At 54.2% G+C, this 15335-nt stretch overlaps 2 protein-coding genes across 6 annotated transcripts in view; one reads left to right on the forward strand and one right to left on the reverse strand.

Annotated features, from left to right (window-relative positions):
- Positions 1–664: 664 nt before the first annotated feature.
- On the forward strand, positions 665–6446 carry REEP6 (receptor accessory protein 6). Of its 5 annotated transcripts, none has more exons than XM_005866700.2 (6): positions 817–1025; positions 3954–4047; positions 4138–4276; positions 4608–4776; positions 4984–5070; positions 5406–5490. In XM_005866700.2, exons 1-6 carry the CDS (start codon positions 911–913, stop codon positions 5441–5443), a joined length of 642 nt encoding a protein of 213 aa, XP_005866762.1. In that variant the 5' UTR covers positions 817–910; the 3' UTR covers positions 5444–5490. The 5 variants fall into 5 exon arrangements, with proteins under 5 accessions (XP_005866761.2, XP_014395608.1, XP_014395609.1 ...); XM_014540124.1 differs by having other exon boundaries at positions 3954–4023; XM_005866699.2 differs by lacking the exon at positions 4984–5070 and having other exon boundaries at positions 665–1025; positions 5406–6446.
- Positions 6447–11367: 4921 nt separating this feature from the next.
- Positions 11368–15335, reverse strand: part of ADAMTSL5 (ADAMTS-like 5) — a 7860-nt gene continuing 3892 nt past the window's right edge. The window contains exons 10-13 of the mRNA XM_014540062.1: positions 15305–15332; positions 14814–15012; positions 14670–14741; positions 11368–14322 (exon numbers count right to left, since the gene is read on the reverse strand). Of these exons, the coding sequence (XP_014395548.1) occupies positions 14021–14322; positions 14670–14741; positions 14814–15012; positions 15305–15332 (601 nt within the window). The 3' untranslated portion in view covers positions 11368–14020. The remainder of the gene's footprint in view (positions 14323–14669; positions 14742–14813; positions 15013–15304; positions 15333–15335) is intronic.

Below are 15335 nucleotides of genomic sequence, written 5' to 3' on the forward strand. Positions count from 1 at the left end.
GGTCCTCCAAAAGCCCCTCCCCCTGGCCAAACCGCCGCGTTGGCCCAAGCGCCCGCCCCGCCCCCGGCACCATAGCAACCCTTGAAAGGCTTCAACTCCCAGGGGTCCTTGCGTCTCCCCTTTGGAGGCGCGAAGTCCGACAGAAATGGGAGGGTGGACACACGCAGACCCAAACCCTCTGGAACCTTAGTCTCCCTATTTGTACATTGACCCCATTCTTCTGACCCAGAGGAGTTCACTATTGTTATGATTGACCCCGCCCTTTTATTTAGCCGCACCCCTTCCTACACACCCCTCCCTAGAATCAGCCCCTCCTCTCCCGTCCAACCAGGATTGCTCTTTAGAGTGAGCGCCACTTCTCAATTTAGCTCCGCCCCATACCCGCCCCTCAGATTCCTTCCCGCAGTCTTTATAATATGCCCCGCCCCTCCTCTGTTCTTGCTAATGAATCTCTTACCCTTTCTCCAATCAACTCTGGTCTTTTTCAGGCCCCTCCCACCAACTCTTTCTACTACAGCACGCTTCTCTCCTCCCCCAGCTCCACTGCTCAGCCAATAATCCCCGGCCAAGACCCCGCCCCTCCAATCAGCTACGTCCCGCTTCCCCTCGACCAATCGGCGTCCTCGGCCTCTGCGCCCCGCCCTCTTCCTTCAGGTCGCGCCTGCGGCGGCCACTGCCCGCCAGAGGGCAATGAGGCGGGGGAGACGGGGCAGGCCCCACCTCCTTTGCCCGCCCTGCCCTCCCATTGGCCGGTGCGTCGGGCGGGAGGCGGGGACCAAACAGGAGGCAAAGACCAGCCCGGGAGTAGAGCGGTGCGACTCTCTTCTGAAGAAGGCGGCGCGTGCCCGGCGGGACCGGTGCGTAGCTCCGAGATCGAGCTCCGGCTGCCAACCCCGGTCCCGCCGTTGCCATGGACGGCCTGCGCCAGCGCTTCGAGAGTCTTCTGGAACAGAGGAACTTGGCCACCGAGGCACTAAGGGCGCTCGAAGCCAAGACCGGGGTCGACAAGCGGTACTTGGCAGCGGGTGAGCCGTCCGAGGGCGCTCGGGGCTGTCGCCCCATTTCACCGACCTGCATACTGAGGCTCTGGGGCACCTGGGCCTTGGCCTGCCCCCATCCGGCCTGCCCCAGCTGTAGGGTTCGGGCCTTATGGAGCGGAGCGCCCACTGTCCAGTGGGGAGGCTGAGATCCTGGCTGGGGAGGGGTCCTCGGGTGAACCCGCAGCCCCTCCCGTGCCCTCGCCGTGCCACCTTGGGCCAGGGCCACCCCTTTTCTGGGCCCCTGCAGCACCCCCACTCTGGTCCGCGTGTCTGGAGGCTGTCCTTTGCCCCCTCCCTTGGGGCTCTGGGTGCCCGCCAGGCCAAAGTCCGGTTCTTCCAGTTGCCCTGCAGGCCCCAGGGGTAGGAGAGGGGAGGAGGGGGCAGATAGGTGCCAGTGCCCTGAGTGTCTCTTCACCTCCTTCCCAGATGACCCCCAGCCTGAAAGCAAGTGTAGAGATCTTGTTCTTTCAGAGGGGATACTACCTGCCAAGAGGAAGGGTCATTCCCACCTACTCTCCCATTGTTTCCCCGCTTGGCGTGCCCTCTCCTCTCACTGGCCTACTGTGCATGAATAGTTGAGTTGGAGTTGGATTGTTTGACAGTTGTGGTGGGGTTGGAGACAGATTGGATAGGAAACCAGGGAGAAGGGGCTCCAGCCACCCCTGACTGTAACTACCATTCTAGTCCTTCCACTTTCTTTCCTCCTCAATAACCTGGGATGACCCCTGCCACTCTCAGAGACTGCCTCGTTAGTAAATGGTTAAATGCCTTCCTTCCCTCTTTTTCAGTGTTCAGGCGCGCCCACTCTGCCACTTCTTCTAGGAAGACCCCCTGGACTGAATCACAAGGATGCTGGTGGGGGCGGGGGCATGTTCTGGGTGCAGACAGTGCCAGGTGTTTTGAGCACCTTCTATGTGCAGATGCTGGGAGTCCACTTAACTCCCATGTCCCCACCAGCCGGAGATCCCCATGCCAGGCAGCCAGTGAGGGTCTGAAATTTGGTCCCCAGGTTCCCAGTGCCCAACTATGTCTGCTTAGCCAGGGACCCGCCCATGCGGGCAAGCCTGGCTTTCCACATCTCGGTACCAGTGGTTGGGCAATTTAGGTCATAGAGAACTGGGGAGGGACCCACTGGGAAGAGGCCACTAGGGAGGCTGATAGTTAAAGGAAACTAAGGCCCCAAAAGGCAAGGGCTATGTGGGAGGATGCCCCTGCCACCTGCCCTGTGTGGAGTATTCACCTCTTCTCACCCCCTGAGCCCCATCTGTTGTTGATCTCAGGCCATGTCCCCCCCTCCCCAACCCATGTACAAGATCATCCTCCTATTGCTGAGGCTGCAGGAATAGGGATTGAGCGGAGGGGTGCCCTGGGAGAGCCACTGACTAGCGGTTTCTGAGGAAGCGGTGACGTTCCCCCACCCCCTTGCCCAGATGTGGGAACCCTTGGGCTCCACATGTCGCAGATGGCCCAATACCCTACCCCAGGCAACAGGAGGAAACCCAGAGGAACCAGCTGGGGAGGACTTCCTCCACTTCTGACACCAGGCTCTGGGATCAAAACGAATGCAGGTGGAGGGAAGTGTATGGGTGACTCTGCCCTTTGGTCCAGAAGGTAGCCTCTGTGAAGGACATGGGAAGCTGTAAAGGCTCTTCAGTGACCCTGGGCAAGCCCCTTTCCCTGACAGCTTTTGTTTAGGTCTTGTCATTGCATGAAACAGAACAGAGAAGCACACAAGTAGCACTTAGATGTGGCAGTTACAATAATTGTTTTCAGAGTGGCTGATGCTTCTGGCTCCCCATATTCCCACACTGTTCTCCTCTGAGCCTCTTTGCTGGGAGTGCTTTTGTGACCAAAGTCCCTCAGTAATGTAGGGAAAGGATGAGTCCTCTCTGTTGAGTGTATTTAGCTAATCCACAACAACCCTAGGAGCCAGGGTCACTGTAACCCCATTGACAGATGGTGAAACTGAGTCTTCAAGCAGAGAGAGAGACTTTCTCAGTGTCACATGGTAAGTGAGTAGAAGAACAGAGGGCTCTCCAAGATCTGAGAGGCTCTGTACTGCCCTTTGCTGCCTAAGACAAGGGGGTCTCAAATGGGGCCATACTGCCCCTGTTAGGACACTAGGCAGTGTCTGGGGACATCTGTGGTGTCATGGCAGCATGCTCCTGGCATTGAGTGGGTGGATCCAGCCCCCCAAAGAGGATGACCTGGCCCAGATGTCAGCCCAGGCTAAGAAACTCCACACTAAGATGACATTTTGAAAATATATTTTTATTGATTTTAAAGAGAGCAGGAGAGGGAGATATAGAATCATTGGTCGGCTACCCCCTGCATGCCCCCCACTAGGGACCGAGCCTGCAACCCAGGCCTCCAACTGGCAACCTCTTGGTGCATGGGTCGATGCTCAACCACTGAGCCACACTGACCAGGCCTAAGATGAAATTTTAAATTGCCTCTGCCTTTGTCCGCTCACCAGTAATCATGTCTTAATGATAGAATGGCCTCAGTTTTAGGTTTTTCTCCTATTACTTAGGGCTCATGTACCCAACCCCTCTTATAGGGCCCTGGGTGAGGTGGTTATAATTGCAGATGATTCCTTATTCAGCAAGTGTTTATTGGGCAGCTACTCTGTATCCACCAGGGCCGAGGACCCTGCCTGCCTTTGGAGAGCTCACGGTACAATAGGGGAGATGGATATGTTAACTAATTACAGACACAAGACTCAGTGTTCAGAGCCATGGTGGGGGTCGTCCAGGTGCTGTGTGGAGACTAGCACACCCTGGAGAGGTCACTAAGGCTTGTGGGAGGAATGACAACTCTGTGGGGTGCATCCGCCAGGCCAAGAGTAGGCTGGGAGCCTGCGGACTGGGCGTGGAGTGAGCCAGACCCCCACCCATGCCCTCTTTTCTGCAGGAGCCACCACTCTGCTAAGCCTGTATCTTCTGTTCGGTTACGGGGCACCTCTACTTTGCAATCTCATCGGGTTTGTGTACCCCGCATATGCTTCGTGAGTGCCCATGGGCTGGCTGTCCAGGTGGGGAGCATGAGGGACTCCAGGCAGCCCCTGATCCTGTCACACACACCCCCCCCCCCCCAGGATAAAAGCTATCGAGAGTCCAAGCAAAGAAGACGACACTGTGTGGCTCACCTACTGGGTGGTATACAGCCTATTCGGGCTTGCCGAGTTCTTCAGCGATCTACTCCTGTCCTGGTTCCCTTTCTACTACGTGGGAAAGGTACGCACCACTGGAACACACACAGGATAGGATCTCCTGGGAGCAGGCAGGCAACCAGAGACTGGGGGTTTGAGGGGCCCGCCCTGCTGCCTCCTCGGGTGTCGGGGGAGACTCAGTCCCTTCCCTGTGGAAACAGGCCCAGCCAGGGGAGTATCTGATGGGGGCAGCCCAAGTCCATCCAAGAGGGTGTCTGATGGGGGTGGCCAGACGAATCCTAAGGGGTGTCTGTGTGGGCCTAGGTCCACATAGCCCAGTGTCTGACGGAAGAGGTCCAACCCCTCCTCCCGGGGTACAGATCTGGGCCGAGTGTAACTGCCATCCATGCCCGCAGTGCGCCTTCCTGTTGTTCTGCATGATTCCCGGGCCGTGGAATGGGGCTCACATGCTGTACCGTCGAATCATACGCCCGCTGTTTCTAAAGCATCACGAGGCCGTGGACAACATCATGAGAGACCTCAGCGGGCGAGCACTGGACGTAGCAGCAGGAGTAACCCGGGACGGTGTGTGCTTGTAGGGCATGGGGGAGTTAGTTTGTCCCAGTTTGGGTCTGTCTGTCTCCCAGCCTATCCACCCCTGCTTACCTTCACTCCTGGCTCCCCTCCTCCTGACTCTGACTGGTCTCCATCTGGCATCTTGGCCATTGGCATCAGGCGCTCTGGCTTCTCCTCTCACTGTCTGCCTTTCTCTCCTCTGCTTTCGGAAACCAGTCCTTCAGACCCTGGCCCGAAGCCGGGCTCTCGTCACCCCAACAGCTATGGTGGTGGGCCCCCCGCTGCTACTGGAGCCAACCATAGGTAACCCCCACCCCTAGGAAGTAAGTTTTATATGTGTATGCATGCATATGTGCACGTGTGAGTGCAAGCATGCGTGTGTGTGTGTGTGTGTGTGTGTGTGTGTGTATGACCGTGGGCTGGTTTGTGCATTGTGTGAGTTCATTTATGTGTGTGATTGTGTACAAGTGTACCTACATATGTGTGAATATGTGCAGATGACTATCCTTACCAAGGATGGTCATTGACCCTACCCTGGTCCCCAGCAGCCTCCATCCCACTCTCTAGCAGTTGAGCATAGCCCCAGGACCTGAGAGCTCGGCCAGACCTACCTTACCCCCATGGCCCTCTCTCTGCAGCCAAAGTAACCGTGACTCAGCTCCAGAAGGACAAGTGAAGTCCCTACCCAGTCCCCGTGCAGATAAGCTGGCCGGCCAGCTAAAAGACACCATGTCCTCCACGGATTCCTCAACTGATTCCTCACAACAGACCCACTCTGTTCCCTCAGCCCCAATCAAGCCAGGCTCTGGGAACGCCTCATGTACCACCTTTGGCCCGTCCCATTCTCAATCCTTGGTCACAGGCTCTGCCAGTGGCTCCAAGCTGCCTGGCAAATCCCAGGTCCAGTCTTCCTCAAAAGCATCTAGTGCGAGAGCCAATTCTTCCAACCAGCCCCAGGCCTATGGTCAGCAGCACCCCCAACCATCTGTCACTTCCTTGGGCCCCTCCCAGCCAGCCCAGCAGTCCCCCGGCTCTGGTTCAGGCTCTGTGCATCATCCCAGCACCTTCTCCAGCCAGCCCCCCCCTACTGTGACATCCCCCAGTGGTACCACCATCCCCATGCAGCCCCACAGCAGTCCCAATAGACCAGGGGAGTCGGCCCTCAAAGGCTCTAAGTCCAACAAACATCAGAAGACGTCCCCAACACTGATATCTCCCATTGGTACCACCATCCCCATGCAGCCCCACAGCAGTCCCAATAGACCAGGGGAGTCGGCCCTCAAGGGCTCTAAGTCCAACAAACATCAGAAGACGTCCCCAACACTGCCATCTCCCAGTGGTACCACCATCCCCATGCAGCCCCACGACAGCCCTAATAGACCAACGGAGTCAGCCGCCAAGGCCTCTAAGTCCAGCAAACATCAGAAGACGTCCCCAGCGCAGCCCCCAACCAGTACCTCAGTGCACGAGCAGCAGCCCCAAACCAATACCTCAGAGCCCGAGCTGCCTGCCTCCTACCTTTCTGGGTTCCCTCTGGAGTACACCTCAGAGTCCACCACTGAAATCACCTGCCACTGGCCCCACCACCACTCCTGGCTCCAATACCTACAGCACTGCTGGCGCCTGAAACACCTATCCTGTTAGGACAGGGCTCAATAAAATACATCTTGCAGAGCCTTCTTTTGCCATCTGTCCTGGGTGTGTGTGTATGTGGGGGGAACCAGGTGTTCTTTGCAGGGATCCTCCCATCTAATCAGGAGAGGTTGCTGTGTAGCCCCACTTTAAAGATAAGAAACTGAGGCCCAGAATTATGGTCTTGCCAAGTGGCTGAGATGAATCAGAGATGAGAATTGGAGTACAAGTCCCTTTTCTGGAAGGGGACCTCAGGAAGCTTCAGTAGGGAGTGGGTAGGGGAAGGAGCCAAAGAAGTAGGTGTGGCCAAGCCTGGAACCTGTGTCCAGTGCACACCTGAGACCCTCTATTCAGGTGCTGAGGGATCCAGGGACTATCCACTGGGGGAGCAGTGGCCATTCGTTTCAGCCAGCTCCCTCTGCAGGCAGCAGAGAGGCCTTGGGGCTGGCAGTTGACAGACTGGCATTCATGGAAATGGAGAGAGGGGAGTTGGGTGAACACTAACGGGGCCTCCTTCAGCCTTCACTTGGGTTTCCTTTGTGAGGCTGGCATGACCCCGTTCATGAAATCAGGAATGGATGCAGATGCAAAAAGCCCAAAGAAAGAATAGCAAATCCAATCCAACAGTATATAAAATATAGAATGCCCCCCTGTACAGCTATAGATCCCTGGAGGCAGACCCTGAACTGGAAGCTGGGGGACGGGGTGGGGGTGGGAGTGGAGCTGGACCAGGCGGCGGTCTCAGTGGAAGCAGGGGTGCCTGAAGCCTGAACTGCACCTGCAACGAGCTCCACCTGGAGCCTGGGGGCCTGGTTTTGTCCCCTGAGGAAGGGGCTGTAACACAAAGGCATCTGCTTTCACAGCTGGGGAGGACCTGGGCCCCACAGAATCCATCAGGCCACCCATCTCACCATTCAGCTCCTGCCACCCAAGTTCTGCTTCCCCATGGTCCTAGGGGGCCACAGCTTCTGATGCAAACACAAGAGAAGGGTTAGCAGGATGAACCGCAAACCCTGACACTGCAGGTGCTTCTGAGGCTGTAACTCAGTGGTTCTCAACTGGGGGCAGTTTTTTCTCAAAGGTGCTGGGCAATGTCTGGAGACACCCAGTTTCTTTTCTTTTTTTTGGCAGTTAGTCTCTATTCTTTCAATTAAGAAAAAAAGTAGTATTTAGTATGTGGCAGAGGAGGGCACCACAGTAAACGCCGGGTATTCACTAGTGAGTAAAAGGAAATCTTTGCCATTTAAATTGAGGACAGGCAAGGAGACAGAAAATGGAAAGAGGGTACCCAAGAAATATGGAGAGAAAAGGAAGCAGTGACAAAAAAGGAGAGATGCCTGAGGTGGTGAGTGAGCTGACCCCTGAAAAATGAGGAAGGGCAGGCCTGAAAGGCAAGGGCAGGGACAATCAGGCTGTGGAGCCTGACCTTGGGGCACCTGGCTCAACTGAGGGACTAAAGGAGGGCCCCGGAGATCCTTCCAGAACAGAGGTGCCTGGGTCTGCGCCTTCACACTCTCCCTCACTGTTTTCAAGTTTTGACTCAAATGCCTTCTTTGCAGGGAGGTCTTCCCTGGTCCCTCTATATAAAATCTACATGACCCGCCATGTCTCCATCTCAACATGACGTGTTTTACCTATTTCTCTTGCCTCTCGCCTGCCTGCCCCGTTAGACTGTGAGCGCCACAGCGGCTGAGATTTCTGTCTGTCCTGTGCTGTGTTCCGCCTGGAACATAGTAGCAGGTCAATAAACATTTGCTAAACTAATTAATAGCTCTAGGAAGGCTTAACAGAAAAGGCAGCCCTGGTCGAGTTCCCCTCGGACCCGCCCAACAGGCCCCACCACCCTCCGACCGGGGATGAAAGCGACTCCCAGGCCTACGCTTGGCCGCTTGGCCGACTCTGCTCAACTTCAGTCCAGCCTTACGCACGGCCTCAGGTCCTCATGAGTCTCAGGGCCCCTGGCCAACCATCTCCCACAGATCCCACCACCTCCTGCCCCACCCCGCAACCTCCTGCTCTGGGGTGGGTGCGCGCGGCGTCGGAAGGCGAAGACCCTACGGTCCCTGACCGAGACACCCAGTTTTTGCCCAAACACATCAGCCAAGTCTTGCAATCCTGTGACATGCCATGCCCCTCGCTCCTTAGCCAGCCTTGCAGTTCCCAGCTGGTGGTGACTCGAAGACAGCTTTCCCCAAAAAGGAGGCAGCCCTCTGCAGCCACCAACACCACTGCCCCTGTCCTCATCCTTGAGAATTCTAACAAAGGAGGAAGTGCTGAGTGTTACGTGGATATTGAGCGCTTGTTGTATTCCAACCCCTCCTCTAGGAGCCAGGGTTACAGTATTGACCCAGAGAGTTAAAAATTTCCCACTCCTGGTAGTTTGGGAAGGCAACAATTGGCATGATACATGCATAACATGTCAGAGGGAGCCCTGTGGCTCAGTTGGTTGGAGCATCATCCTGTGCATCTAAGGGTCGTGGGTTCAACTCCTGATCAGGGCACATACCCAGATTTCGGGTTCGATCCCCAGTTCAGGGCACATATGGGAGACAACTGATCTATGTTTCTCTCTCACAATGATGATGTTTCTCTCTCTCTCCCTCACCCTTAAATCAATAAAAAAAAATATATATATTTAATTTTAAAAAAACATGTCAGAGCGAGGTGAATGACATGGGGAAAATGCAGCCGAAGTTGAGGGGGCCAGGGCTGCAATGTCAGGGTCAGAGAAAGACCTGTCTATGAAAATGACATTCAAATAAAGACATGAAGAAGGTGAGGGCATGAATCTGGTGAGAATCGGACAGGGGTGGTCCACGCAGAGAGAAGAGCCTCTACAAAGGCAGAGCCTGGCAGAGTGTAGGAGGAACAGGGAGACCTGTGTGGCTGGAGCTGAGTGAATGAGGGGGAGAGAGGAGGTGAGCCAGGGGGTGGACCGTGCAGATATCTGGAAGGTGTGGTAAGGACTTTGGCTTTTGCTGGGGATGTAAGATTTGTCAAGAGGGAGGAAGGGACTGATCAAAGGTCTGCTAAGAGGCCTACGTGGGTGTTGGGGACAGGGATCTCAGAATCTGCTTATCACTGGCCCAGTTGTTTGAAGAATGTGCTGTGGCTGTGGTCTGGGGGTGGGGCAGTGCTGGGCTCACTCTGCACCTGGCATCCCCCCGACCCTGCTGTCCCTAGGTCAGTGATGGCGAACCTATGACACGCGTGTCAGAGGTGACACTCGAACTCATTTTTTTGGTTGATTTTTCTTTGTTAAATGGCATTTAAATATATAAAATAAACATCAAAAATATAAATCTTTGTTTTACTATGGTTGCAAACATCAAAAAATTTCTATATGTGACTCGGCACCAGAGTTAAGTTAGGGTTTTTCAAAATGCTGACACGCCGAGCTCAAAAGGTTTGCCATCACTGCCCTAGGTGGTGAAACAGGTGCTCAGAGGCTGTCCCTGTCCCCCTGCCCTGGTCAGCTCACCAGGCAGTACAGATAGGGAGGACACACACCTGTCTCCCCAGGTGGAAACAGTGACCTTTAGCCCCTCAGACTTGTTTTATTTTATATTTTTTATTGTTTTTTAAAATATATTTTTATTGATTTCAGAGAAGAAGGGAGAGAGAGAGAGAGAGAGAAAGAGAGAGAGAGAGAGAGAGAGAGAGAGAGAGAGAGAGAAATATCCATGATAAGAGAGAACCATGAATTGGCTGCCTCCTGCTTGCCCCCTATTGGGGATCGAGCCTGTAACCCGGGCATGTGCCCTGACCGGGAATCCAACCTGTGACCTCCTGGTTCATAGGTCGGTGCTCAACCACTGAGCCACGCCAGCTGAGCACATTGTTTGTTTTATTCTTAAACCTACAGAAAAGTGTAACCAGTGACTCAGAGCTACTAAGGCAACAGGGCCACCCCCTCCCAGTCACTCCCCACCCGCAACGGTATCTCTGTCCTTTCCTATCTGACTCAGAGCTGTGTCTGAGACTCACACCACTGTGGGTATTATCAGTACTTTGCTCTTTTTCATTGGTGGAGAGCATTTCATTCTGTGGGTAGGCCAGAATTATTTGCCCCATTCCACTGTTGATGGGCATTTGAGTAGTTTCCCATTTTGGGTTATTATGACTAAAGCTGCTAGGAACATTCTAGAACTGACCTTTGGTGAGTGCAGCTCTCCTTTCTCAGAGATTGGAGAGTATAGGGTGAGCCTGTGAGTCTTCTGGGGTGACCATAACAAATTACCACACACTGGGGGCTGGGAGGGGGGGGCCTTGAAACAACAAAGATTTAGTCTCTCACATTATGGAGGCCAGAAGTCAGTGTGACAGGGCCACGCTCCCTCCTGTGATTCCAGGGAGGGTCCTTCCTGCCTGTTCCAGCTTCTGGGCTTGTGGCCTCATCGCCCCAGTCTCTGCCTCCATTGTCACATGGCCCTCTTCTCTGTCTCTCCTTTGCATGTCTCTTATGAGGATACTTGTCATTGGATTTAGTGCCCACCCAGGTCATCCGGAATGATCTTATCTTGAGACCCTTAATTATATCTGCCAAGATCCTTTTTCCAAATAAGATCCCATTCACAGATTCTGGGGGTTGGGACTTGGACATATCTAACTTGCTACTGTGATTTTTGTTCATCTATAGCAGACACGGCCAAACTGTTTTCCAAAGTGGTTCTGCCAACCTCACCTGTATGTCCACATCTAAACCTGTGAGCTCTCAGACAGTCCAGGGCTTTCTGTGGCTCTTTAAGTGGACATGTGTCCTCCCATGTGTCAGCCGTCTGGTACAGGGTCAGTGAGAGAAGGGCAGATGACAGAGTGGTGCCCTCTGCAGAGAATTAGAAAGGAAAAACATGACAGACCCCCCAGAGCTGACGTTCAGAAATATCGAAAACCACCTTTTGTGGGGCTAATGAAATAATTACAATTACTGTCATTTTTACTAATATGGATGCAAGTTTCAAACATGCCTGTTTTAATTCATCTTTTAATAAACATCACCATCGGTGGGAAGTCAATTTGGAGAATTCCCGGTTCTGGACAAGCAAGGATGTGCCACCTGTGCTTCCTTCAAGAGGAGGTTCCTACCCATTTGCAGTCACTTCGGGCAATGTGTGTGCCTCTAACCCGGATGGGCTAGCGTATCCCTGCAGGGACACAGTAACTAATGAAAAAGGGCCGAGGGCTGACTGTAAAGAGGAAAAAAACAGAACGCTTCACTTTGTTTCTGTCATTCTATGTAACCACCTGGAGTTATTAGTGTTTCAATGCAAAACAGCGTAATACGTTGCTTGGCAAGTACAAATGGTAGTTCCTTCCTGAACCACCACGCTGTTGAATTTGAGCAACTTTAGAATTGCAAGGTTTTCTTCTCTCTTTAAATGGTTAGACTGCTTTAAAACGAAAGAGCAGATCGAAACAATGGCATGTTTACTGGGAGTGTTACAAGACCATTACAGGAGGAGCTGTGAAGGGCTGGGGAAGTCACAGGCCATCCTGCCTGCCGGAGGAGACTCTGTGCTGGCCCTTCCCAGGAGCAAGGGCCTCTCATGAGCCAGTCCAGATGATTTGGGATTGGGAGCTCTGGGGCTGAGAAGGCCTGAGACCCTTATTCCCAGACATATCCCCATACTGCATGGAGGCAGCGGGGACAACCTCAGGCCAGTGGTGGGAAGAATGGAGCCGTAAGTGGGTGCTGGTGTAAGGCTGGTGGGTGAGGAGGGGCATTCCTGAGGAAGGCAAGTGCAGATGAGAGAAGTGGGTGTGGAGGAGGAGGTACAGAAGCAGGGCTGCAGGTAACCAGTGCCTTGACTACCTTTCCCCCATCCTGCCACCAGTGGGCGCCCAGGCCCCACACCTCCCTCCAGAACTGCATCCCACTTTGCCCATGAAAGTTGGGGCTCTGAGGTTTCTCCAGCTTCAGCACTCGTTGCAGATGACAGAGCCAGGCCTGGGATGGTCTAAGCACTGCTGGGCCCCTGGCATACAGTAGGCACTCAATAAATACCCGTTGGAGGAATGCATGAGTGAACTGAGGGGCTAGGGAAGGAATCCAGAGGGGTGTGATTCCCATGATCAGAGCCAGGAAGGGCTGAAAGGGTACTGGAGAGGGGAGTGGTCTGCCCTCAGGTCATCTGCAAAGTCAGGGGCTGAGCCCATCCAGCTCTGAGACCTGCATATTGTGTGCCCCTTGCCCACTGCCAGTATCCATGCTACCAGGAAAAACACAACCATGATGGTACAGAAGAGCAGATTGTCCCAAAATGACAGTGTGGGGCACCCCATCCAGAACGGGGAGGCAGAAGACAGCGCCCCCACCCAGAGTGGGGGAGGGTTTGCTGAGCCACCCCCCACACACCCTCACTTCTCACATGACTGACGTCTGCCCTCTTGCTCCAGAAGAATAAATGAAGAGAATCTATGACAACACAGGAAGATGAGGATAGCCTGAGGGGAGGGGCTCTGACTGCTTCCTTTGCTGGGGAGGTCTGAGATGAATGTGTGGCCCCCAAGCAGGCCTGGAGAAGAGGCTTGGGACCTATAAAAGCCATGCTTACCCCGTACTCACCCCCCATCCTCATATAGTCCCTGTCCTCCCCTCCCACAGAGTGTCAGACATTCTGAGGGGAGGTGGGGAATGGACCAGGTAGAGGGGATGGGGTTTGTGAGATCACATGTGTACACGCTGTGAGAGCACAGTTGTGGATCCCACTACCAGTGCATCCACACATTTCTGTGGCCAAGTGTGCCCTTGTTTTTAAAAAATTGCTTGTAAAAACTAAGTAGAAATATAAAAGGGGTGAACAGCAGTGTGGACTGGAGGAACCCCTTCTAGAATTGCTGAGGTTGTCAAAATTATCTTTGAATAGTCATGGGGCTGTAAAGTAAACCATAGGGAATATAGTCAATAATATTATGATAACTATGTATGATGCTAATTGGGTACTGGAAATATCAAAGGGAGCACTATGTAAGTATATGATTGTCTAACCACTAAGCTGTACACCTGAAATCAATACAACATTGAAAGAGAAAAGATGATCTCTGAGCCTTCTGGTAGTCAGCACAAAAGGGGAAATGAGTATGTAACAGTGCCTAGTTAGGCATGTGTTCTAGTGGGTATGTCTGTGACAATGTCTCTGAATACATTGTGGTGAATGGGTAAATGGCAGCAAGAAGAGAGAGCGCAGAGTTTCAGGGAGTTACATAGTGAGGAGCTTCCTGGTAGCCAGGGCAAGAGGGGAAACGGATACATTACAATGTCTCCTTAGGCATGTCTTCCTATGGGCCCTGCTTGCGTGTGAGAGTGTCTCTAAGCAAGTGAGTGTGAGGCAAGGGGAATAAAAGTAGACACAAAGTTTTTGAGTAAAAGAAAGCTATGAGTTTCCTGGCAGTCAGGGTGAGAGAAGAAATCAGAGTTAAAGAAGCAATTCAGTGTTTTCTCATCAGCGCCTGCCTACTGTGAGAGTGGATCTGACTGACTGTACGCAAAGGTGTATAAGTGTGTCTGAGGGAGAGGTACATAGCTGTGGTGGGAGATAGTTCTGAGTTCCTTGGAAGCCAGGCAAGAGAGGAAATAGGTTGAGTTTGAGCCTGGTCAGGCACATCTTTCTTGTCTGAGGGCTCAGACAGGGCAGTGTCTGGCAGCCAGGCGGACTCGGCTGTCCTCGGCGGGGCTCCAGGGCCGGGCATAGCCAGCATGGGGCAGCAGCAGCCGGTCCTGAGTGCCATCGGGGTTGACCAGGCGCTGGGCAGCCAGCAGGTACTCTCGATGGAGGGCCATTGGTGGGCAGGGGCAGCGGCCAGGTGCCCACACATACTCGAGGGACTGCAGTGGCGAGCGGTTCTTGTAGACGAGCTGCACACGCACCTCATAGCGGGTCTCCTGGGCCTGGCGGAGGTGGCCCAGCACTCGAGCCCGGAACACTGTGGGCAGGGTGGTGCTGAGGCCAATTGGATGGTCCAACCTGGACACCCATTCATGCACCCCGTTGCCATAGGAGGAAACTTGGGGTCAGGTGGGACATGGGGGGCCCCTAGGGACTGTGGAGAGGGTCCTGGGGTCAAGATCAGGTCAGGATCAATGAGGACTTAGAGGTCAAATTAGAGCAAAGGGCCAAATCAAGAAGTCAAATTAGGGCCAGAAGGGGTCAAGTTGGAGTCACATCAAGGACTCAAGAGTAAAGTCAAAACAGGGTCAGATGTCAGCAGGAAAGTAGCCAAGTTTAGGTCAATTAGGGGCCAGGTGAGGGTTGGGGAAAAGGGTCTCTCACCGAAGTCACTGCCGCAATAGTGGAGCAGCCGGTGGGCACGACCGCGGGTGTCGGGACAGGGTGGGCAGGGATCTGCGAGAGAGTGCAGTTAGGGCACACGCCCCACCTCCCTGCTCGCCCCCATAGTGGCTATTCCCTGCTCACCTGGGGTGGGCTTTGGGGTCCGTGTGGGGAAAGCAGCCAGGGCTTCCTGGGGCTCAAGGGACTGGGGCTCCCCCTCCAGAGGCTGCGGCTGCCTCAGGGACCAGCCCAGGGCCTGGGCCTGCTCCTGGAAGGGGCCATAGCGCTCCCTCGGGAGCCAGAACTCGAACTCAATGCCGGGATTGGGCTCCTGCAGGAGGACCTAGGGAGAAGGTCACACACTAGGGAGCCGAAATCAGAACTGGTGGCCCAGCCTCCATCCTCTGGCCTTTCTTCTGATTCTCTACCCTAGCCTCCCTCCTCTGACTCTCTACCTCACCCTGGCCCCTCTGACACTCTCTCTAATCCGATTTCACCCCTCTGACTCTCTGTTCCTAGCTCCCCCACTCTCACTCTCTATCCCGACTCCCCCTCTCTGTCCCCAGCCTCCCCTGGGCCCTTTAATCCCTACCACCACCACGTGCCCAGCCGCCCCCTGGAGGCCCGGCACGCACCTGCAGGAGCAGGTCTTGGGACGTGGGTCCG

Source organism: Myotis brandtii, unplaced genomic scaffold (assembly GCF_000412655.1).
Source record: "Myotis brandtii unplaced genomic scaffold, ASM41265v1 scaffold236, whole genome shotgun sequence".
NCBI lineage: Eukaryota > Metazoa > Chordata > Mammalia > Chiroptera > Vespertilionidae > Myotis > Myotis brandtii.

Excerpts from the sequence above, each read along its gene's own strand:
- REEP6 (XM_005866699.2), top strand. The coding sequence starts at position 691 with ATGAGGCGGGGGAGACGGGGCAGGCCCCACCTCCTTTGCCCGCCCTGC. Across the intron at positions 1,026-3,953 it reads CAAGCGGTACTTGGCAGCGG|GAGCCACCACTCTGCTAAGC; the intron begins GTGAGCCGTCCG and ends TCTTTTCTGCAG. Across the intron at positions 4,277-4,607 it reads CTTTCTACTACGTGGGAAAG|TGCGCCTTCCTGTTGTTCTG; the intron begins GTACGCACCACT and ends CCATGCCCGCAG.